Source organism: Motacilla alba, chromosome 8, assembly GCF_015832195.1.
Source record: "Motacilla alba alba isolate MOTALB_02 chromosome 8, Motacilla_alba_V1.0_pri, whole genome shotgun sequence".
Taxonomy (NCBI): domain Eukaryota; kingdom Metazoa; phylum Chordata; class Aves; order Passeriformes; family Motacillidae; genus Motacilla; species Motacilla alba.
Genome location: NC_052023.1, coordinates 9,542,612 through 9,565,281, shown reverse-complemented (window position 1 = coordinate 9,565,281; position 22,670 = coordinate 9,542,612). Strand labels below are relative to the sequence as shown.

Below are 22,670 nucleotides of genomic sequence, written 5' to 3'. Positions count from 1 at the left end.
AACAAGGTCATGGAAGTTATTAAATTACACTTTAACACCTGCTGTGTTCACCTGCAAAATCAGCCCTACTGTTCTACTAAAAATGCCAAACACTGATCACATTTAAAAACCCCTTAATCTTGAAGCAGTATATATGAGGGAATTTGAGTACAAATCCAGAGCAAGATTAATGTTTTCCTATCATCTGTGGATGGGGTATTTAGTTGTTCATGCCCAGGGCTAGATTAAGTCTTCCTTACATTCAAATTGTTTGCTGTTTCATCCCTAATGAAAGTTTGGTTTTTAGAGGACCTGATTCTTAAGAAAGCAAATAAAAATAATTTCTTTCCCCCACAGATTCTCCAGGCTGCTAGAAAAACGTGCAAAGGCAACATGCCTCCCATGCCTGCAATGGGTGAAACAGCAACCAGTAACAGCCTGACTGATGGAAGATATAAAGAGAGTAGAATCAGAAACTGACAGGAAAAAGAAAATCTGGTTGGGGAAATGAGATTTCATAAAGGAAAGTTTGATTTATTTTTTGTACAAAAAGAATTTTTTATACCTCTGCTAACTATTTTTTTTTAAACACTTCCTGACAGGTCAAGAATATTTTTTAGTGCAAACGAGATTAAGACAAAAGCAGATTGGCTCAATCAAAGCAGGAAACTGAAACACCACCACTTGACAAGAGTTTTTAAAACACTGATAGTCATAAAGTAAAACAGTCAAAAGGCAGTGCCCCTTTTTGTGTCCTGTAAGTCTTGCTGGACCCAGCTCACTTTCATGCTGCAGGGAAGGCAATAACTCAAAAGGTACTGAAGTTTTTATCAAGTAAATCACTTCAGAATTACTCTAGTATAACTGCATATGTGAACAATTGAAAGAAAATTAAAGTCAGAAGGCATAATAAGCAAACAAACAAACAAACAAACAGTGTTCCTGTAATGATGTTACTCAGCTACAGAAGCAGATATCATTTTCCAGAATAGATTGTCATCTTCCATACACCATGCCCTTGCTAAAGCCCCATCTGAAGCAAGGGAGCTTTCTTCACTCTTCAAGACCAAGAAGGTCAGTCCAAACCAGAAGGCATAAAGACTGACTTACTGCTCTGTCAAGGCTAGAATGTGAGGTAACAGAGACCTCTGAACACCCCTAGGGTGGGTAAAGGTGCAGTTCAACAGCAGCATTGTTATACCATCAACTGTGAGTCTATACAGCCTACGTTCCACCACTTCTAATTCTACATATAAACACAAAAATAATCAAGTCTTTGGAGCTCTACTTTCGTTTTTGTATTTTGAAAAGCCATTCATTAGCAGTTGTTCAAAGGATGAGCAGAAAACTAGGAACTTAAAAGGCCAAAAGAGTAAAACTGACAATGATATTAAAATTCAATCACAACCCTAAGACTGGGTATTAAAATGATACCCATGAAAGCTGTCATAAGGCACACAGACTATAGCAGGATCCTGAAACAAACTGAGTTCCAGGGAAATGCTGGGATGGTCCACAGGATCTGATCAACAGTTGTCACAATGTTCTTCAACAAACTGTTTTCATATCCCTGTATAAAACAAAACACTTAAGAAATAAATAGGTCCTATACCCACATTTTTGCTTTTTGACAACATAATTTTAAGTGCTGCACTTACTGTGAAACCATTATACGTGTCTTTTTTATTTGGTAATATAAACACAGGCAAAAAATTTCTTAGTTTCTACTTCATATTAATTATTTTAAATATTACTTAAATGCAAAATTACTTTTATAATTAAATGGAAAATTATTTTTCAGTAACTTATATTCAGACTGACACATTCCAGATTGAGGACCTTTTTAAAAACATAGTCTAGCACACACTGAATAAACCACAACACTGGAGATTCAGAAACTGAAGTACAGCTCTAATGAAGTTTCCTCAACTGTTTTCACTTAAAAGAGCTTCAGCTTGTATTTAATGTCTTGTCCTGCTGGCTTTCTGAAGGTGGGAAAATAGAATATGTAATATTACACAGAATATGTAATATCATAAGGTTATCCTATGCATGAAACTGTTAGAGATTTGGGACAGAAGTCCACTTTCCAGTACTGGTACAAATCTCTTCAATGATCCCAGGTAAATCACTTCACCTCATTATGCCTCAGTTCTCAGTTGTAGAATTGCGAGGACAAACTGATTAATGGTGTTTGTTATTCAGACCCCAGAACTGAATGTTTAATAAAACCAAACAAAACAACCCACTACACCAGTCAGTTAGAGAAGTACTGGTAAAGAACAGGCCAGACTCACACCCAGGCCTAGGAATACACAAAGTGAAACTTAGAGGACCAAGTTTTCTGGTGTTCACTACTTTTCATGAAGGTGCATTTAGGAATCAAGTTTAGCATAATATTTTTATTGTATGAAGGATCCAAGAAAAGGATACATTCAGACTTGTAATGAACATGAAAACCCTAATGAAGCTGCTACTTTGTCAATCAGGTGTAGGCTGCGACAGCCAAAAATAACAGGAAGATTTCTAATAGAGCAAAGAATCTGCATCTAGTATACCAACTTTCGAAGCAAAATTGTCAAAAACATTATTATGCTTGCAGAGTGGGCAAACAGCAAACAAAAATTTCAATGAGTTTCCTACGCTCTCATGAACTTCTGAACAACTTGCAGAAAAGTAAGACTGGCAGTCAGATGCTTGTTACTGTGAATGAAAAGTCAGTCTTACCTGCCACATAAAACACCAGCACCATAAAGAGAGAAACAATGGAAACTAGCTTCCTTAGCCCTTACAGGTTTTGCATGTACATGCTCTCCTGCTGCTTCTGAATGCAATTCTGTAAGTCTAATCTTGACATCTAATCTTAAAGTATCGAGCTTCATTACCCAAGGAGCAACACACAAAAAGGCCCAAAACTGCAGGCACAGCAGTGAGACTCCTTCAGTCAAAGCTAGACAAGGCAGCAAGTCATGAAATGTTATGCTTTAGAGTGCTTTATGCACATCTCAGAATTTGTGATCAGCAGTTCTGCTACCCTTAGACATATTTCTTACTGTGCATTTATAATCTTGGCTCATTTCCCTGTCACTTGCACTGCACACAGGCAAGTTGTCTATACTGTGCCATGTTACCTCGCTTTCACTGAGCATACTTGCTCTTCTGTCTGTGGGCAATTAACTCAATTTGTGACAACTAAGTTTCAGCAACCAGTTTAAACTTCTCATCAGACTTTTGGCATGGGCTGCAAAAAGCCTGCCAGCAAACTATGGCCACAAGAAGCAGTTGTTTTCACCAGGGAAACTCATTCTTCAACGAGATCACTCTCCCGCTGCACCGCAAACACAGCCAACATACAGCAGCTTTTCAGCTGCCTCTACTGTGGAGTTCTCTCACCTATATCACACAGGAGAGGGCATACCCTGTAAGAGGTGCACCAGTGGTATGCATTTACTAGAGGAATGACTCCAAAATACACAGTGCAGCAATCTGCTCGAGAACTTAGTATAGGTTTCTTTCAAATAAGAGACCACTTTGTCCTCTGTGCCCAGGAAAGCAGACATGGAATAAAAAGGGCAGAAGCAGCTGCTGCTGCTCATACATAGCATCTGACTTAGGCAAACTTATGTGGTTTTCAGGACTACCTCACATCTTCTCTAAGCCTTTTTTCTGGAAAATAAACAGAAGATCAACACTGCCGCCTGTGAAGACACACTATTTTCTAACTCACAGACACTCTACTTGTTGCCTCCCAGGGCCCCTAAGCAGACCTGCCTGGATTACCAAAAAGACAGACACCCCAACATATGGGTTTGTCACTGATCAGGCAATAAAACTGTAAGGCCAGGGTCCCGATTTGCAGTGCAGATACTTCCTTACTGCATGCATGTATTTAAAAAATACTGCCAAACTGAGTTATGACAAAACATGATTCTCTACATGACAGAAACATTCACTTCAGTTAAACTGATTTTGTTCATTTTGATTTTGTTATGTATTCTCTTCACCCTCTAAATAGTAGTTGTGCATTAATCCCTTGCCAGATCTGTCTCGTGCCATCTACACATCCGTATTTGCCTTGAAGTTTCACCTTGTCTCAAATGAAGTCTTTCTCTTGGGAGTATATAGCCTGTAACACTGCACTTTATTAGCTTCCCAAAGAGCTTCAAAAAGAAACCTCAGGATTTAAGCACTCATTGATGTTCTGTTGCAACATTTATTTAAACAGGCAATTTGGCTCAGATGGCCTAAACAGACAGGGAACAAATCCTATGATTAAGTCTATGACAACAACAAAAACAAAATTCCGTCCCAGATCACAGCAAGAGCTCCGAGCAGCGTTTCTGCCTTACATGGGAGTGTTTTAATTATGCAGCTGGAAATTAAAATTCTATTAACTGCTGGTTTTATTCGAAGAGCAGCCCTTTATCACATCTGGGCACTGTTTACTGAAGAGCTTACTGTAAGGGAACAAAAGCAGAGGAAAAGCAGAAAACTGAAGCGCAGCACAAGTCACTGAGCCAAGAGTGCAGGCACGCCTGTGTCACGGCCAGCAGTGAGCACAAACTCTCTGGAGCATCACTGCACTGCCTTAGACAGCAAAGAACGTTTGTGCAGAACTACTCCCCCAAGCACCAGCTAGACAGACAACAACTATCACACACTGTATCAAAAAATCATAGAAACAAATACAACCTTTAATACGTCTTCAGAAAGCTAACACTGACCAAGAAGCAGCCAGAGCCCAGCCTGAACAGGCTCCAGCCTTCCCAGCTCTCTATTCCAATCATTCACAGTCTTTGTGTAAGTTCCCTTGTGAGGTGACCTTTACAAAATTCAGCTCTTTTGAAGACCAGGAAATTCAGTTTCAGTATGCACAGTATCAGTACACAGGACACTCATTACAACACAACAAAAAAATTATAAAAAAGTAACTTCCAGTCAAGTTCAATAAAAGACAGTAATACCTTAATTTTCTGGTGAATATGCCTCAGTGAATCTGCTGTACCCATGTCCATGTTGTCACTGATGCACACAAAATCAAGCTTCATTTTTGTGTCCAGGTTTAGCATCTTCTGTATTTCCTTCCTTGTAATCACAATGACCTCTACGACAAAGGAGAGTGAGATGAGATGAGATGAAGCAGAAAAAACCCCTAAATATTATTTATCACAAATAGGATACACCCACTTTTTTATTTAGAAAGGCTGATGGAACTGTCAAAAGGCTTGAGTAACATAACTGGGTTCTCCTCCCAGTCAAGCTCTTTTGGCAACAGGAACTTTTCAAGAAAAGAATTAAACTCTAATGACTGTGAAAACAATCTCCCCTGCTTTGCTGGGTGGAGGTTGTTACTGAAAGGGACACATGCATGTGTGGCATGAGTTAGCAAGATAGAACAGACACTTCTTCTATCATTAACCAGCAACCTCAAACCATATGTCCTCAAACAGACCAATGAGACTCCATGTTCATGTCACCAACACTTTAGAGCTTTGTCTTTTGCTGCCCCGATCCTGTGTAATCCTCTGTGGACAACACCAACCACACTATTACAATACAATGGTTAAACTATTTCTCAGCATCAGCTTGGCAAGAAAGTGGAGTAATATATGAGCAAAACTCATTCCATCTACAAAAGAAAAAGGATAAATGCATATTTGAAGGAAATCAACACTGGCATGAAAGCATATTTTCCAAAATGAAGAATGTGAGAACAGAAGCTCTGCAAAGAAAAGACTGAGGAAGCAAGATGACAAGAAACCTTTTACCCCAGTCTTAAGAATGGGAAGGAAAAGCAACAATCAAATTTTCCAGTTAAAATTTCTCCTCAAAACACCTCAACACTACAACATTGTATTCCACATGGAATTTTAACAGAGAATTATGGGAAAAAAATAAATAAAAATTGTAATAATAGTATAGGCAAGATGAAAACACATCAGGAATAAATCTGCATCAATCAAGATTCATCTTGAATCTATTAAAAGAAAAGAGAAAGGAACTGTAAACATAGGAATTGTGCAGCATTTTGGTGCCAGAGACATGGCTACTCTTCCACTCCCATAATGGATGTCTATGTGGATTCAAGAGGCTGAAGAACCTAGAGAAAAGGACTGAAAGCACATCTTGAATTAGGCAAAGAATTAACTGATGAAGAGAGAACTGGTGTCAGGTGCAAGCTGTAAGCTCATGCAGTTAAACCTGGTGAGCTGGGCAAAGGCCTCCTAAATATTAGGAGAGATTCAGCACTTCCAATTAGGGCAAAAGAGACAGTGAGTCAGCCCATGGAACACCTACTTACTTACACAAGCAAGTATGAGGAACTAATCATGCAGGGAGAGAATTCATGCCACTGGATCATTTCATACAGGGATGTACAGCTTGGTCACGGCCGTGAAGCACAGAAGGAGCAGGGAGGTGGCAGTTTGCTCACTAAAGCTGAATACATTTACTGAATACAACCCTGCACGTCCACGTTTTCACTGCAGGCAGATAAGCTGAAGCACTACGTGTGAGAAAGGAGAAAGATGTGACTGCAGCACTATTACAGAGTCACAGCATGGTTCAGGATGGAAGGGCCCACACTGGGTCATCTGGTCCAACCTCCCTGCTCAAGCAGCCTCATCTCAAATCACATTGCACAGGATTGTGTCCAGATGGCTCTGGGATACACCCAATGAGGGAGATCCCACATGCCTCTGGACAGCCTGTCCCAGTGCTCGGTCACCTGCACGGTGAAGTTCTTCCTTATATTCAGATGGAACTTCCTGGGAATCAGTTTCTGCCCGTTTCCTCTCATACCACTGCTGGGCACCACTGAGCAGAGCCTGGTCCATCCTCTGACACCTCCCATCAGAGACTGGTAGATACTGATGAGATTCCCTCTCAGCTGTCTCTTCTCGAGGCTGAACAGGCCCAGCTCCCCCAGCGTTTCCTCGTAAGGGAGGTGCTCCAGTCCCTTCATCACCTTTGTTGCCCTCCACTGGACCTGCTCCAGGAGCTCCACGTCCCTCTTGTCCTGAGGAGCCCAAGACTGGACACAGCACTCCAGATGTGCCTCACCAGGGCTGTGCTGAGGGGCAGCTACTAGTTCAAGTGGTCAAGAGCATCAAGTGGAAATGGTTATTTCTGAGTAAAGAGCCACACAAAGCACAATGCTGATTATACAGAAGATTTTAGTGATCTATTTTAGCTATCTAAATTTCCATTGCAGGATAAAAGTATTGGAAAAAAATTTAAAAAAATAAAAAGAGAAAGAAGAACAGGCAAAGAAGGCACACATTCAGAATGCAGATTTCAACAAACAAAAAACAAATCCAAAGAGGGGAAGTTCTTTAGGATTTTCTAATGAAACAGAATAAAGGCAAAGTCTGCTCTTAGTTGCGTTCCTTCACACTGAAATAGTAAGAAGCTAACATGGATAATCATGAGCTGATCTTTACATCTTCACAAGAGATAGAAGCAGTCAGGAAGAAAGCCACAGACTCAGGATGAATACAGAATAACCACAGAGACAAAACAGAGAGGAAACACAAAAGACAAACGCAAACATAAAAAACCCAGATGCTTGAAAGGTGTCAGGAAGAAGCTTTATAAGGAGCTGGGGAGACACCACAGAAAAGATTTGGTCCAGCACTCAAAAGGTGAACACAAGCCTAACCTCAGAAGATACTGAAGAAGCTCACCAGGTACTAAATACCACCTTACTGCCAGGGTGAAACAAAGCCCACAGGCGAGCACCACGAGTGTGCCATCAACCCTGCCCTGCTGCGGCCAAGGCCCAGCGCTCAGCTCTGCGGCCACACGGACTGAGCCTCAGACAGAGCCAGCAACCCTCAGCTTGGGCCAGGCTGAAACAACAACCACCAGCCATCCCCCAAGAGCTGGCACTTCTCACACTGCTGCCATTAATGACTCTGAGAAAGAAACACAGGGGACTCAAGGTTAGCAACCCAGGGAACGACATCAGAGCAGAGAAAGGCCCTGAATCACAGAATCGCTGCCATGTTGGAAAAGATCTTGAAGATCATCAAGTCCAACCAACCAGCACCACCACCATGTTCACCACCAAACCACGTCCTCAAGTGTCATATACGCATGGTTTTTGAACACTTCCAGGGATGGTGACACCACCACTTCTCTGGGCAATCTGTTCCAATGCTTTAAAACCCCTTCAGTGAAAAGGATTTTTGTAATATCCAATCTAAACCTCCCCGGTGCAACTTAAGACCATTTACTCTCGTCCTGCCACTTGTTACCTGGGAGGAAAGACCAACACAAACCTCTCCACAATCTCCTCTCAGACACCCGCGGCCCTCGGTGAGAAGGGGGGCTGCAGGCACAGGGAGCGCAGCCGAGAGGGCAGGAAGGGATGTGACACGGGCCAACAGCACAGCTCCAGCGCGGAGGAGCGCTGTGCTACAGCACCTGCCCGTCCAACAGGGCACCTGCCCGTCCAACAGGGCTCCTGCGACACGGCATTAGAACAGCGGGAGAACGGACGGGAGCGGCGGCGGTGAGCGGGGACAGCCCCTAGCGACCAGGGGGAGCCCGCAGTTCCAGGCTCAGCACGCCCAGACCCCGCCGTGCCTCACCTTCGAAGCCGGCGCGCTCCAGCAGGTTCAGCGGGTACCAGAGCAGGGGCCGGTTCCCCACCGGGAGCAGCGGCTTCGGGATGCTGGAGGTCAGGTCCGTCATGCGGGAGCCGCCTCCGGCCGCCATCACCACGGCCTGGAACTCCATCGTGTGGCGGAGCGGCACGGAGAGGCGGGGCCGCACCGGCACAGGCGGGACAGGGCCGGCTCACGGCTCCGCGCTCCGCGGCCGCTCCCGGCACTGACAGCGCAGCAATGGCGGCGCGGCCGCGCTGCGCCTGCGCGCGGGCAGCCGAGAGCGTCGATCGCGGGCGAGCGCCGATAGAATCGATCCGCCTCCCCGGTGGGCTGCGGGCGGCCTCCACCCAGCCAGGACGGAGAGAGGAACACCGAGCGTAGGGACCCCGCGCTGCCGAGCGCCGAGTCATGGATCCCTGCCCGGCGGCGGGGGGCGCTCGGCGGAACAGCGCCCCCAGGCGGCCGCAGGGAGGACTGCGGGGGTAACGGGGGACACTGGGGGACACTGGGGGGACGCTGTGTGGGGTGTACTGGGGACACTGGGGGGACGCTGTGTGGGGTGTACTGGGGACACTGGGGAAGCTGTGTGGGGTGTACTGGGGACACTGGGGGTCAGTTTGCAGCTGTGCTCCCCACACCATGTCCAGAGAAGGGACAAGACTCACAGTGCTCCTTGCCCCCCCACTCTCCACCCCGTGCGGGCGCAGCACCCAGCAGCCAGTGCCGTGCTGACCCTTCCAGCTCTCCAGACCTAGAGAAGCACAGACACAAACAGCACCTGGGGCAGGACAGCAGGACCTGGCCCTGCAGTTTTATTGAATCCAGTGTCCCTGAGGCTCCCAGGGCATGGGCACATGGGGGTCTCATTCATCCCAGGGGTTCTTGTCGGTGTCAATGGACATGCAGTTGTACACGGCGTAGCGCAGCAGCTCCTCGCAGACTTTGGCCCTGGCAGGGGGAACGGCAGGTCACAGCCATGATGGCCACAGAAAACCTCAGGCTTCCCTCCCAACACCTGCCTGGACATCCCCCAGGGGAAGGCCTGGGGAGTCTTGACGGGAGCCCCAACACCAGCTCCCATCATCCTCAACTATCCCCAGCTCAACTCACGAGGAATAGTTGGGCAAGAAGAAGCTGCAGGAGCACGTGCAGGCCTGTGGCATCAGGTCCAACGCATCCAAGCTTGGGAGAAAGGAGAGTCAGACCCCAGCACAGCAACGTGACATCATGTGGGGACCCCAGCATGGCACAGGCACCCCAGGCAGGACGGACTCACTTTGACCTTTCTGGGTAGACATTGATCTGGACTGGGAGGCGGCTCCGGCCGGTGACAAACTTGAGGAAACGGCTGAGATCCTCTGAGGGGAAGGACAGAGCTTGGGTCTCAGGGACAGGGCCATCCTAGCAAGATCTGCCTTGCAGAATCACCCCATCACCCCAGGAGCATGAGGCAAAGCTAAGGGATCCTCTCAGAATCCCAGGAAGGGCCAGGTGGAATGACCCCAACCCCTTCCCAAGGAAGCACTTGGTGAGCACCCCTGGGACACAGGGCAGTGGGTACCCCATACCTCAGCCCATCCTACTGCACACGAAGAGCAGCTAAAAGCTTGGGGTCACTCACCACTGGTGAAGTTGTTGAGTGCCTCCAAGAAATACTGGATACGGGTATCATCAGAGGGGAAGTCATCAAACTTGACTGCAACAAAGAACGTGCAATGGCTTAATTAGAAACTCCCAGCAAAGCAAAGGAAAGGAGGAGACCCCCTGCTTCTTGGTGAGCCCATGAGAGCCCCTGGCACCCCTGAGTGGGACCAGCACCTTGTGTCATGGTGAGTGGAGAAACAGAGGTCCTAGTCTGCAGAGTGGCCACTCAACTCTGCCCATAGCAGCTAAGGACCAGATGGACCAGAGTGGGGTTTGCTGCTAAACCTGAAGCATCCATGGACCCTCTACCTAATCCTCCCCCAGGCTCTCAGGCACCCCATGACTAGGATGCAATGTGCAGGACAAGCATAATCAAGGGGATCCCCTGCCTTTGTGGAGGGCAGGGAGCAGCTCTGGGCTGGCCCTGTGACTTACTGAACTTCTGTAGCTCTGCCGCTGTGATCTCCGGGTCCCCGCAGATCCTCTTCTCCATCTGCTGCCAGGTGAGCAGGTCCAGCACGGGCTGGGGCACCACACGGAGCAGCCCGGCACGTATGGCTGCGATCTGTGGATACAGGACGGGCTCCATGTCACCACGGTGGGTCTGAGCCCCAGGCAGCCACCTAGGGCTCTGGGGACAGCAACCACAGGACCCCAAAAGGCATTCCCCAGGACACAGAGGCATGCTGGGCATGGAATGCCACCCAGAAACCACCCAGCTGGAGCTGGCAACCACCAGTTCCACAAGTACCAGGATGTCTTGCCACAGGAGCAGGGTCCCTGGCAGCCCTGTCAGCCCTGAGGGACAGTGTCACCTGCTCCTTGCTCTCCTCCAGGCGAGCCTTTTGCACCAGGCGGATGAACTCCTTGCGCTCCTCATAGCGCACAGCGGTGTTGCTGCCGTTGGGGATCAGCTCCACCATGCGCTGGTCACTCAGCACTGTTGTGTAGGTCAACTCTCTGCCAAACATGAACTCAAAGCCTTCCTTGTCCACCCTCTCCAGCACCTCCAGCAGCTTCACCTGCAATCCAAATAAGCAATAGCCACCACAGCGGAGACATAGCAGCCATGAGAGAGCACAGTGCTGCTCTGCCAGCACCCCGCCCTGCTCACCAGCTCTGAGTCCACAGTGGCAAAGTCCTTGCTCCAGCTGACCTCCTCCCCTGCCAGCTGCTTCCACACCAGCGCCGGCAAAGACAGGATCTGCCAAAAGGAGTGGACACAAGCATTCTCCTCCTGCCTCTCATTCACCTATGGGCAGCGCATCTGCCCAAGACAGGGGGACCCCTGCCAAGCCCCCTCACTGGCCAGGAAGGCTCTGCTGTGCTCACCAGAAACTCCTTGCTCCTCAGGGCTGCTCCCATCAGCTGCCCAATCCACTCATACTTGGGGAAGTCCTTGCAGGAGGGGTTGGGGACGTACATGTCCCTGGTGTCACTGCTGCTGTTGGCCTGTGCGAGAGACTCTTAGGACACAGAGATGTAACGAGCCCAGCCTGGTCTCTCCTGCAGCCTCCCCCACATTCAGCCCTCCACCTGCCTCTCCTGTCCTTTACACCCCCCCAGGAGATCTCCACCCCCCAGGTACAAGCACAGCTCCCCCAGGCAATAGCCTTGCAAGCATTAAGGTAGGGCTAACACCCCAGGCTCTGCTGACTGACTTCCCTGGCCTGGACAGGCAGACTGTGGGATACCAAACCTGATTGGAGGTGCGCACAAAGAACGGCAGAGGCACCGGGACATCGCTGGAGCTGGGACACAGTTCCTCTGACACATCTGACAGGCTGTCCCGAAAGCCACCACCTGCAGGGGGGGCAGAGGATGGTCAGTGCCTGACACACCAGGGCCAGACATTGAGCCACAGGATCTGGCCAAGCTGCTCCCCTCCCTGGGGCAGCAGCAGCAGCAGCACTGGTGGGGTAGGGGAGATACAGGGACAATCTCATGTTTGCAGAGCAGGGGGCTGCCTCTCCCAGAGCAGCTGGGACAGCGTGGGCACCCAGTGAGCTGCACCTTAACACATGAGACACCAGCGGAGAGCTCTCACCATTGTCAATGATGCCCTCAGTGATGAAATCACACTCCCACCACTGGCTGTAGGTCAGGGGCCACCTGTGGGGAAGCAACAGCCCCATGCATATCCCTCCTCCAAGCATACCAGCAGCAGCTGGAATCCCCTTGCACCCTGCTCTGGGGAAGTGACACCCCACAAATATGACACTGAAGACCTACCTGTAGTCCAGGGGCTGATTGTTCTTGGAAGATCTGAGGCCTTCATACAGCTGGAGAGTAGTAGAGCAGAAAGGGGATGAGATGGGGGCAAGATACCTGCTGAAGTGACAGGTACCTGGCACAGGGCACGGTGCTGCCATACCTGTGTGAAGACGGCATTCCTACAGCTGGGGTCCAGCGCGGGGTTGGCACGGTGCTCCCGGGCCAGGAGCCGGTTGATGTAGAGCTTTGGCAGGCTGTGAGGAGCAGAGCTCTCTGAGGACTGCAGACAGTGGGCAATGAGGGCTTCACTCTGCTTGGACAGCAGCAGGAATGGCTTCATGCTCTAACAAGGGACAAGCAGCAATGGTTAGAGGTCTGACCCAGCCACCACCTGCCCTCTTTTCCACTCCTCAAGTCAGCCCTGGCATCACAGGGGATGCTCCTCCATACCTCAGGCAATGCCAAACATGGCAGCTCTCAGCCCTGAGCTGGTCTGTCCACACTGGATAAGGAGGAAACACTACAGCCCCCAGAAAACCTGAACTTGTGAGGAGTTGCCAGAACTGGCACCATCCCAGGGAAGCCTGGCACATGCTCACCCTGAGTGCGTTGAAGGTGCCGATGCTGTCCTCAGAGAGGGGGATCAGGTAACACAGGACACCTTCCAGGAGCTGGACAAACCTGGAGACAGGAGAGAAGCAGTGTGAGGCTGCAGGAGAGCAGCACTTCACCACAACCCCTGGGCACTGTGCTCCCTGCACATGGGTCCCCTCCAGCCCATCGAGGGACATCAGACACCAGGGGAGCACCTACCCAGCACCCTCTGTCCAAGCACTTTATTTCATTTCCCCCCAAAAAATGCTGCAAACAAGGGCAGCCCAGCCTATGCTGCTGCACTGCAGCTGAATCACTGCAGAGGGCCTCTGTGGGGCCAGTGCTGACCGCAGCCTGGGGCTGCCCTGCAGGTCAAGGCACGATGCTTTTTGGGACTGAGATCACTGTAGGAATTGTGGCGTCCCCGTGCCGTACCTCTGAATGAGCACAGCTCGCCGGTACAGCACGTCAGCATCCACCCCCTCCAGGAGAGGGTAGCGAACCAGCCGGGCTGGCTGGAACATGTCGGCGTTCAGGATCAGGTCCCACTCCCAGAAGGACACGATCTTAATCCCCTGCAGACGGACATTGTACCCTTGGTCTGCCGAGAAAGAACAGCGATGCTGCGTGTGCTGCAGCCAGCATGGCTGGGATGCTGCAACAAGAGGTAAGATGCCCCCAGCATCTGCAGCATCTCATATGAAGCTCATTCCTCGACCTTCCCGCCAGTGGATCCCAAAAAGCAGCAAGTGTGGTAGGAAGAGCTGCAGGGTCAGGACTAGCTTGGGTTTAGGGCCAGGCTGGGCTGGCAGCCACAGTCTGGGTGCACAGGCTCACCCCGGCACTCCAGGAAGCGGATCTCCAGCACGGGCATGTGGGTTTTCATGTCGCGGAGGATGCAGACATTCTGGTAGCTGTTCCTGCACACAGCACAGAGGGAGATGGCAGAGCCATGAGGCACAGACAATGGTGAGGTGGCCAGCGAGGCACAGGCCACTCTGGCTCCCCAGCCAAGGGCATGCTTCTACCCATGCAAAAGCCCCCCCACCTCACCAGGGCTGTGGCAGGAGGTGCCCAAGCAGAGAAGAGGCTGTCAGAGGCACAGAGACGTTCTGGAGAAGGTGGAAGCCGCATCCAAAAAGCCAGAAAAGAGCACAAATTCAAAGCAGTACAGAAAGACAAGATGGCTGAGAACATGTCACTGTTCTTGGGGTGCCATCACATCTCACAAGGGCAGAATCATCCTTCAAGCAGAGTTGGTCATGCAAGGGTGGTGTGTTTTTGAAAGAAACAGGGATTTCTGTAAGTGAGCAACTTACTAAGTGTATTTTCAATGACTTGTCAAGGTCCCATCAAAGTCCTGTGAGCCCATGGGGAAAAAACACTGCAAGCATTCAGACGCAGTGAGGAGCTAGCTCCTGCCACTGCAAAGGACACCTCTGCAGTCTCATGGGTGCTTCTTCAGAGACAGATTTCACTGCTCAGCCAGCAAACATCAAACAGGCATGTTTTGGGGGAAGGTGAAGGAGACCTTTGCACTCCTGTGTAAGCCTGTAAGCTGCTTTGAGAAGGGTGTTCAGGGCCAGGGTGAAAATGGAGGGGTGAAGCACCCCAGGACTTCTTGGCTACAGCATGGCAGAGATGCTCAGGAAGGTGGCAGCAGTGGCATGTGTTCCAGAAGTGAGGAGGAAGAGGCAGAAAGACCACCAAAGTCAGCAGGCAGAAGGAAGCACGCTGCAGACCAGCTGCTGCAGCACTGGTGAGGAGCAGGAGAGGAGATTAAGGCACTTGACTGCCACATGGAAGCAAGGGACCACTACACTTGTGGAAGCAGATGTAGCCTACACGCAGAGAGATCCAGCCCTCGGAGAGCCACTGTCACTGGTAAGTCACTCAGAACCAACCCCAGCCCCATCCTTAATATCTGCTCAGGATGCAGAGACAGCTCAGGAGTTTGGCACAAGCTGGGAACAGGCTGCTCCTCACTCATTACTCACTCGTTAATTAGGACTGTTCTCAGGTGCTGCAGCCTGCTTAGTGTTCCCCCATACACAGCCACTCGCCTGGGTATATAGGAGTTGGACTGCCCATCCAGCATCAGCCACAGCCTCCTGGGGGTGAGAAGAGCAAGAAACAGCATTGTCCTCCCCTCATGAGCTGCCTGGGCCCAGAGGTGCCCCCAGAGTTGTCCCAGGCCTGGGGCAAAGCTGTGTCTTCCTGGGGTGCCTTTGACAGCAGCTGTCCCCCACCTCAACCCCACACCCTCAGCTGCAGCTGGGGGAAAGCTGGGTTGAAGAGGAAGATGGTGCTTTGCCCTGCACCCTGCCCTTCCCTGGCACAGCTGTTGGCATGGAGGGACACCCGAGGTCTCACTTGACAATGGCGCCTTTCTTCATGTTGAGCCGCACCCAGTGCTGCCCCGGGGGCCCGCTGCTCTCCCAGAAGGTGTATGTCAGGTTGTCTGTCAGATGGGCTGCAACACAATCCTCCTGCAAGAGTGCAGTGAGCACAGGGAGGGAGATGAGCATCCTTGGAGACGCCATGGCCTCCCCTGAGGTGTGTTTTGTGGGTCCAAAGGAGGTCAGGAACAGGCCAGCCCCTCGGTTTGCTAGGCTGTGGGTGGATGGTGGCTCCCTGACATAGCAAACTGGGCATGGCTGTGGACCCCTAGTGCCCCAGAGACACCATGGGGTTTTGCCCCCCAACACCCAAGAGCTTTGCTAGGGCAGCAAAAATTCCCCACCATCCCCTGCCCCTCGCAGAGGAGACAGCCACAGCTGGCTACTCCACCTCATATCTGTGGTGATGCTCACGTTTATTATGCTGATTTGAGGCTGCAGAGGAGCCCCACTACGCACCATGTGTGAGGAGACCTCGATGCTGTTGATGTGTTCCTTGGTGCAGTCTGCGCACTGCAGCTTCTTCTCGCTGTGATCGTACAGGAAGCGCCCCAGCTCCATGTCGTGCTCATAGGTCCAGCCTAGGGGCACAGACCTGCAGGAAGTCTCCGTGTTAACAGGATGAGGAGACCAGGCTGCGCCCCAAACCTGCCCACCAGCAGTGTGCAGGACCTCCAGCTGAGACTGGCTGCAGTGTCTCATGGCCACCAAATTGACACGGTGCCAGGCCACTGTCCCTGCAGCAGAGAGATGGCATGGCTGTATCTCATCACCAGCACACCAGGTATTAATGGCCACTCCAGCTCAGTGGGAATAGCAGTACACAGTCACTCCAATGGTCTGTGGAGCAAAGGCCATCTTCGCTTGAGCGGTGCCAAGGTACCAATGTAAAAGGCATCTCATGGCACTCATCCTCCCCCCTCCAGACCCTGAAGCCAGTCTTGGCCCTGCAGGCATGTCCAAGCCCCGGCCAGCAGCTCCTGAGGATGCTGCAGTCCTGCTCTAGGAGATGCATTCATACCGAAACTTCTGCACGGCGGCCTCATCCTGCTCTATGAGCCTGGGCATCTCTCCAAGGCGCATGGAGTACGTCAGGTCCACCACTTGTTCCCAGCTGGAGCAGCAGGGGCGGAGGAGTCACACAATGGAAAAGATGTGTCAGTGCTCAGTGTGTCCATTACTGCCTCAGCCTGAAGTGTAGTCAGCACTAGTGGGGCACTGGGGGTGACACCCAGGAACAGCTATGGGAAGGGTGAGTGTCCCTGCACTCGGGTAGAGGCTGGGACAGAGCAGGGGAATCCTGCCCTGCATGTGACCTTCCATCAGGAAAACAAAATTTGAGCTCTCTGATCACTGCACTACCTCAATGTCATCGCTCTGCCCAAAGTCAAATGACTCAGAAGTCCCCTGGTATCATCTTTATTCTGGGCAGGCGCTGCCACAAGCAAACAGGATTAATCTGCGACAGAGCACCCACCTGCCCGCCGGGGCTCGGCGGGGATGGCTCGCACCTGCGCTGGAGGCAGTGAGTGGGCTGTGCTGGGCGCGCCCAAGGGATTTGGGATGGTTGGGTTGCGTGTTCTCTGTGGGGACCGGTCACACGCGTCTATAGCGCCCAGAGCGCAGTTCCTGCCCGGGGCCATACCTGACGGCAGGTCTGTAATCAACCCCCAGCGTTTGGTGCTGACACTGGATCCTCTGCACGGAATCAACCGGGACTAATTTATCTCCTCCCTCTCCGAACCTCTGCGCCAGGATCCAGCCCTCCGCCAAGCCACGGGTGCCCGGGTACTCCTCCAGCTGCTCCTGAAGGCACATCCCGTCCTGTCACCGCCGTCGGGACCCGGCATGCCCGGCCGGTTCCCGGTGCCGCACCCGCGTTACCTTGCTGAGCTTGACCCAGAGCCCGGCGCTGTTGCAGTACTCCTCGCCGGTGGCGCGCAGGCAGCCGCCCTTCCGCACCTCGATCGTGGCCCGCGCCGCCCGCTTGCCGCCCCGCGCCGGCCCCGGGCTGTCCCACACGCTGAGCAGGCTGCGGGCGGCGGCGGCCGCGGGGTCCTTGCAGATCTTGTACTGCACCTCCCGCGGCACGTAGCACAGCGCGGCGGGCAGCGCCCGGGCGCGGCGGAAGCACTCGCTGCACTGCAGCAAGAACCGCAGCCGGCCCAGCACCTGGTGCGGCGCCTCCCCGCCCGCCCTCATCGCGCTCCGGGCACCGGCTCCGCGCCGCTGAGCCGCGGGCTGCCCCGACCGTGCCCGCCCTGGAGTGCCCGCCGGGCTGGGGCGCCTCCGGCGGGGCCGCCGTGCCCGCCTCCCGCCGGGGCCGCCCCGCCTCGGGCAGCCCTCACTTCCCAGCTGCCGCCTCCACGCCAGGCGGGCGCCGCTCCGCCCGGGCCCCGGGCACGCCCAAGCGCTTCTTCATCACTCTCGGGCCGTAGGCGCTCCGGTCTCCAGCTCCGGGCCTCCTTTGCCAAGATGTGACTCTGTTACGCCCACTTCAGTATCTGGCAGGAGCTGACCCGGGTCACAGGCATCCCCTTGCGCTGGCTTAGGATTCTGCTTTCTCCCGGCCTCCAACATCTCTGTCATTGCCTGCATTCCAACAAGAAGAGAGGCAGTCCTGTGGCATCAGGGCACGGGGCTACATTTCCAGCATGGATAGGGAAAAGAGGTTAGTGGGAATTCTGGTATGGGAGAGCCAGCTTCTGGCTGTTATATCCCTGCCCTGGGCAGGCCTTCAGCAGGTGGAGATGCTCCAAGCACTGCTGGGGAGGAGGACAGGCTTCCCTGCTCAGAACAGCTCTATCCCAGGTGGCAGAGGCATCCTGGCCACAGGAGTGAGGCCATTACACCCAAAAGCACCCAACCCCACCTCTCTCCCCCCCACCCTGAACATGGGGTGTGCCCCATGCCATGTCATGTCTGCTTGTTGCATTCCACAGCAAGGCGATGGCAGAGAGCAACTCAGCTCCACCCCATGCTACCTTAATTTCTTCAGGTTGGGCACAAAGGGCTGAGTTGAAGGATCATGAAACAAGCAGGCTGGCAGAGCTCAAAGGTCCCCTGGTGCCTGCCTGCTCTCCTGGCAGGTCAGAGTCCAGCTCCATCCTTGCCTGCAAAGGCACAGTGCAGAGAGATCAGAGAGATGAACAGCTGTTCATCCCTGCAGTGTTACCTATTGAACAGGCATGACTGCCTCACCACAGCAATGGCCACTTCCCTTGCCATGAGCCACGATGCAGAAGAAATGCAGACTTGGGCCTTGCTCTTACCTGCAGTAACCATAAGCCAGGAAGGTCCTGGGCCCTTCTCCTGCAGCCACAGTCACCCTGTACCACTGGTTTGCAGAGCTGCTGCAAAGGGTTAAGCCAGTAAATACTCTGAGTCACCTCTGTGACAGTGCTTTGTGTGCAAGACGTGGCAGGGCTGATTTCTGCTTCACCTCCAGCTGCCTCTCACAACACCAGTCTTCATTGCTGCTTCACAGCATCATTTAGGCTGCAAAAGACCTCTAAGTTCATAGAGTCCAACTGTTAACCCAGCACTGCCATGTTTATGACTAAACCATGTCCCCAAGTGTCACATCCACTATTTAACCCAACAGAAGGACACAGGAGCCCCAGGCAGACCTGAAAAATCATCAGGAAGGCCAGGAGCAGTTAGTTCATTCATTTTATTCTAGATCCTACACAAGATAGGGACAGACAGAACCTGTCAAACTACTCAGAGTTTGTCATACTCCAGGGTAGTCATAGCATAACAAGAACAGCTAAACTACGTGTGTGTTATTAATCACCTGACACTGTTCTATCACAATCCAGCAAGTTGAAGGCAGGAGAGAGCAAGTGATTACATGGAACCATGATGACATCACTCCCTCCCCTATCTCACCCCTACCCACCCTGTAGAGCCGCAGCTCTGGCACATGGAGATGTTCCTCAGCAGCACAGAGACACCAGCACCTTCCTCCTTAGGATGGCACTGGCTTGAAAATCGATCTCCAGGGATTTGAGACTGGTTGTTGGGGCGAGGACACGCAGCTGCTGGTTCCTGATACTCAGGACTCTCTTGCCCCAGGCCACATGCAGCAGGACTCCAGGGCAGGGCAGGGGCACTTGATTTGTGCCTAGTCAAACATGATAGGAGACAGTACCTACCCACAGCTTTAGAGATCAGAGAAGAAATGTGACCCAGCACTGACCTAACACGTATTTTGGGCCCCTGAGATTGGCCAGAATTGAGCCAGGCTGACCTTTTCCACAATTTGCTGGGTGTCACAGCTGACATTCAGTTTGTGATTGGCTTTAAAACGCTGCAGATGAGAGTCCTCCACGCAGAGGACATCCCGGCCAGCTCCCAGCTCCCCCTTCCCAGCTTACCTTCGCACAGCAAACTGAACAGCACAATCAGTGGGTTATCTTGGCATCCATGGTTCCACAGCTGCCATGTTTTTCCAGACCCTCTGACCATGCACCAAACAATCTCACTGCTGCAATGGGCTCCTCCTCCTACTAGAGGGGCTTTCACAGGTCTCTCCACCCCAGTACACCACCACAGCAGCAACTGCTGCAATTCTCCAACATGCATACGGTGATAACACAAAATAGACAGTAAAACCATGGTTTATATGGTAAAAAACTGTTTTTCTCAGTATGCTTGTAGGAGTTAAATTCAGACCATCCTGGGTGATTCCCTTTCTGCTAGGACCAGGGTCCTGTTACTACAAGTATCTTTTAAACAGAAATCCCTGTCGCCAGCTAGATCCTTTCCCCAGAGTTCCAGCAAGCCCTTGGGTAGCACTTGGTGGCATGAAATAAGAGGTCTCAGATCCTAAAAGGCCTTGCTGGAAGGAAGGGTAGAGAAATGCAGGAAACATGGGGAAAACCCATGACTATGGAGTTGGTAACTCCATAGTCATCAAGTGCTTCAGGTTAGGGAGGGCCTAGATCTAAAGCCAGCAGGATGAGACTGGAAGGCTGATCACAGTGCCCAGGGCTGTACAAGAAGTCTTGAGCATCCCCAAAGATAGAGGTGCCCCACTGCTTCTAGGGAAGGATCCCACCACTTCAGCCAGGTTCTGCTCTCAGTGTTGCCTTGCACAGCAGCTCTCTCCTCATCATGGAAGGCTGGGGCTGGCTACATGGAAAATGAGAGGGAATAGAGCTGTCTAAACACATCTCAGTGAGAAACCTGAAGTGTTCTGGGTATACCTCTGTTAATTACCTCAGTTACCCTCCTTCAGCTGCAATTGCTTCCAAGGGCAGGGGAGCCAGAGGTGCTTGTTCCCCCACAACTGATCACTCCAAGCAGCCCTAGCTGGCTCCTAACCTGCCCATTCCAACAGGTGACATCAGCTCACCCTCCACCAAAGACTAGGGCCATCTTATCCATCCCACCCTGAAACTACTTACCAACCAACCCCTGCCCAGCAATAAAGAGAGGAGTCTATTTTATTGCTGCTTCTAACTCTGCTCAGTAAATAATGTGGCCTCCTGCTGATGTCCGGTAGAGGTAGGAAGACAAGGTTGGAAAAAGCAGTATAAATTCCATCCCACTGTCAGTCCCTTTTCTAATGGCTTGTTTCAAATCCCAGCTTGCTGCTGCAGGCTTCTTCCTCAACACTCCTGACAGAGGGCAAGCAGCAGATCAAAGTCCTTTCACCAGCTTACTCATGCCCATTTAAAACAGACACCCTAGGAAATGACTCAGCCACCAGCACGGAAAAGTATCGCTCCTGTTCCCACACACACTGCTGGTTGAAATTGGCCACAAAGCCACAGAGATCAGTTCTGGAATAGCTCTAGGATTTACAGAAGACCTCCTCCAGCAGACAGGACTTCACATCCACCCAGATGAGTATGGAAGGCCCTGCTGCAGGCAAGGGCTGCCATAAATAGCTTCCCTAATTCACCCTGTGCTCTCTCCACTCACCATGATGCAGGAGATGGCAGCACATGCTCCTTCCTGCTCCTACATCCCTTTTAGTAACAACCCTCCTCGGCAGATCTAGGAATGTATGTTTCAAAAGAAACTCGTGAAGGGAAGGACTTTATTTACAACTGGAAGTGATTTCTGGATGACAGACTCCTTCAACAGAGGAGAAAAAGCCATGAAACATTAAGACAGGATTAATCTTAACTCACAGCATCAGCCCCGCTCCAGTGCAGCCCCAGTGACTCTGTGACTCACAGTAGTGGAGGTCCAACAGACCACAGAGGCTGAAGATGGAACTGGGAGTATGAATGTAGACTAACTTCTAGCAGCTCCCAGTGCTAGGCAATGGCCAGCCCTGTCCAGAGCTGGGAAGATCCACAAATACTTCCAAATAGTTGTGAAGGTTTCATTGCCCACTCCTCACTCACAGAGCATGTGTCCATCTGTTCAAGGAGCTCCAACTCTTGGTATCTGGTTTCTACACTGTCCTAGGGCAAATGCTTTTCCTATTCACTTAAACCTCCACGTCCCTTCCCATGGATGAAAGGGGGGGATCAGAGCCTGGCACTGCCATGCCTGCTACTGCTTTAACCTCTGCAGTCTGGAAGATGAACTTGGCCCTGACAGCAGATCTCCATGAGAACTAGAATAGATTAGTTGTAATACTGCCAATTCAGGGGTAAACTGAGGCTCAAAGAGCCTGGGAGAACAGCTGCCAGGCCACCAGCATGCTGGATGCAGAACTATAACAAAAGGGAAGCAGACAGTTCCCACTCACTGTGAGGAAGCAGCTTCCCCAGCAGTTGCTGCCGTGTAAGAGGTGCCAGGAATGACAGGAACTCAGATTTTGTGTGATGTAAAAGCATGGCAGTCCCTTTGGAATCACCCACAGTCCTGCTGTGCAGGTCTGTTATGACACCTGGTGGCCAAACGCACCCCTGCAGCACCTGTCACCAGCCTGCCCCATTCTTCTTAATCCTAGATGAATGATCCAATTTCCATTGACCTCATGTGAGAGCAGGAACAAGGCAACAGAGTATGATCAGGACACTGAACATCTTGGCCACTCCCTGGTCTCAGCAGCAGCTCACAGTTCTCTGTCCTGTGCTGTAAGCTGCTGTGCAGCTTTGTCTCCTTACCCCACTTTTGTTTGAGCAAAGTGCAGCCTGGAAAGAGTGAGCATTGTGGAGCTATAAGACATGGAAAAGAAACTCATTACAAAAGCCTACCAGACCTTTCTGATGCAAGAGGGCTCAGTCAGGGCTCTATCATTGCAATCATATTTACAATCCAA

General features: G+C 51.4%; 2 protein-coding genes across 2 annotated transcripts in view; both read right to left on the bottom strand.

The window, feature by feature from the left end:
- EIF2B3 (eukaryotic translation initiation factor 2B subunit gamma) overlaps positions 1 to 8,854 on the bottom strand; it is a 98,149-nt gene extending 89,295 nt beyond the window's left edge. Inside the window, exons 1-2 of the mRNA XM_038144064.1 lie at positions 8,574 to 8,854; positions 4,944 to 5,083 (exon numbers count right to left, since the gene is read on the bottom strand). Coding sequence (XP_037999992.1) covers positions 4,944 to 5,083; positions 8,574 to 8,721 — 288 coding nt within the window. The 5' untranslated portion in view covers positions 8,722 to 8,854. The remainder of the gene's footprint in view (positions 1 to 4,943; positions 5,084 to 8,573) is intronic.
- Positions 8,855 to 9,370: 516 nt separating this feature from the next.
- On the bottom strand, positions 9,371 to 22,568 carry LOC119703663 (E3 ubiquitin-protein ligase HECTD3-like). Its single transcript, XM_038143745.1, has 22 exons — positions 18,427 to 22,568; positions 17,327 to 18,034; positions 17,088 to 17,248; positions 16,464 to 16,556; positions 15,902 to 16,037; positions 15,417 to 15,532; positions 15,041 to 15,154; positions 13,881 to 13,963; positions 13,479 to 13,644; positions 13,049 to 13,130; positions 12,610 to 12,792; positions 12,468 to 12,517; positions 12,283 to 12,347; positions 11,935 to 12,038; positions 11,568 to 11,687; positions 11,350 to 11,439; positions 11,051 to 11,257; positions 10,671 to 10,800; positions 10,213 to 10,287; positions 9,868 to 9,949; positions 9,702 to 9,773; positions 9,371 to 9,539 (listed from the first exon to the last, which is right to left on the bottom strand). The coding sequence occupies exons 2-22, from the start codon at positions 17,642 to 17,644 to the stop codon at positions 9,455 to 9,457; spliced, it is 2,532 nt and encodes an 843-aa protein (XP_037999673.1). The 5' UTR covers positions 17,645 to 18,034; positions 18,427 to 22,568; the 3' UTR covers positions 9,371 to 9,454.
- Positions 22,569 to 22,670: the final 102 nt, after the last annotated feature.

Coding starts and splice junctions, on each gene's coding strand:
- LOC119703663 (XM_038143745.1), bottom strand. CDS start 17,644: ATGAGGGCGGGCGGGGAGGCGCCGCACCAGGTGCTGGGCCGGCTGCGG. Junction 9,774..9,867: donor GTCTACCCAGAAAGGTCAAA/GTGAGTCCGTCC, acceptor CTTTCTCCCAAG/CTTGGATGCGTTGGACCTGA. Junction 9,540..9,701: donor TTCTTGCCCAACTATTCCTC/GTGAGTTGAGCT, acceptor TCCCCCTGCCAG/GGCCAAAGTCTGCGAGGAGC.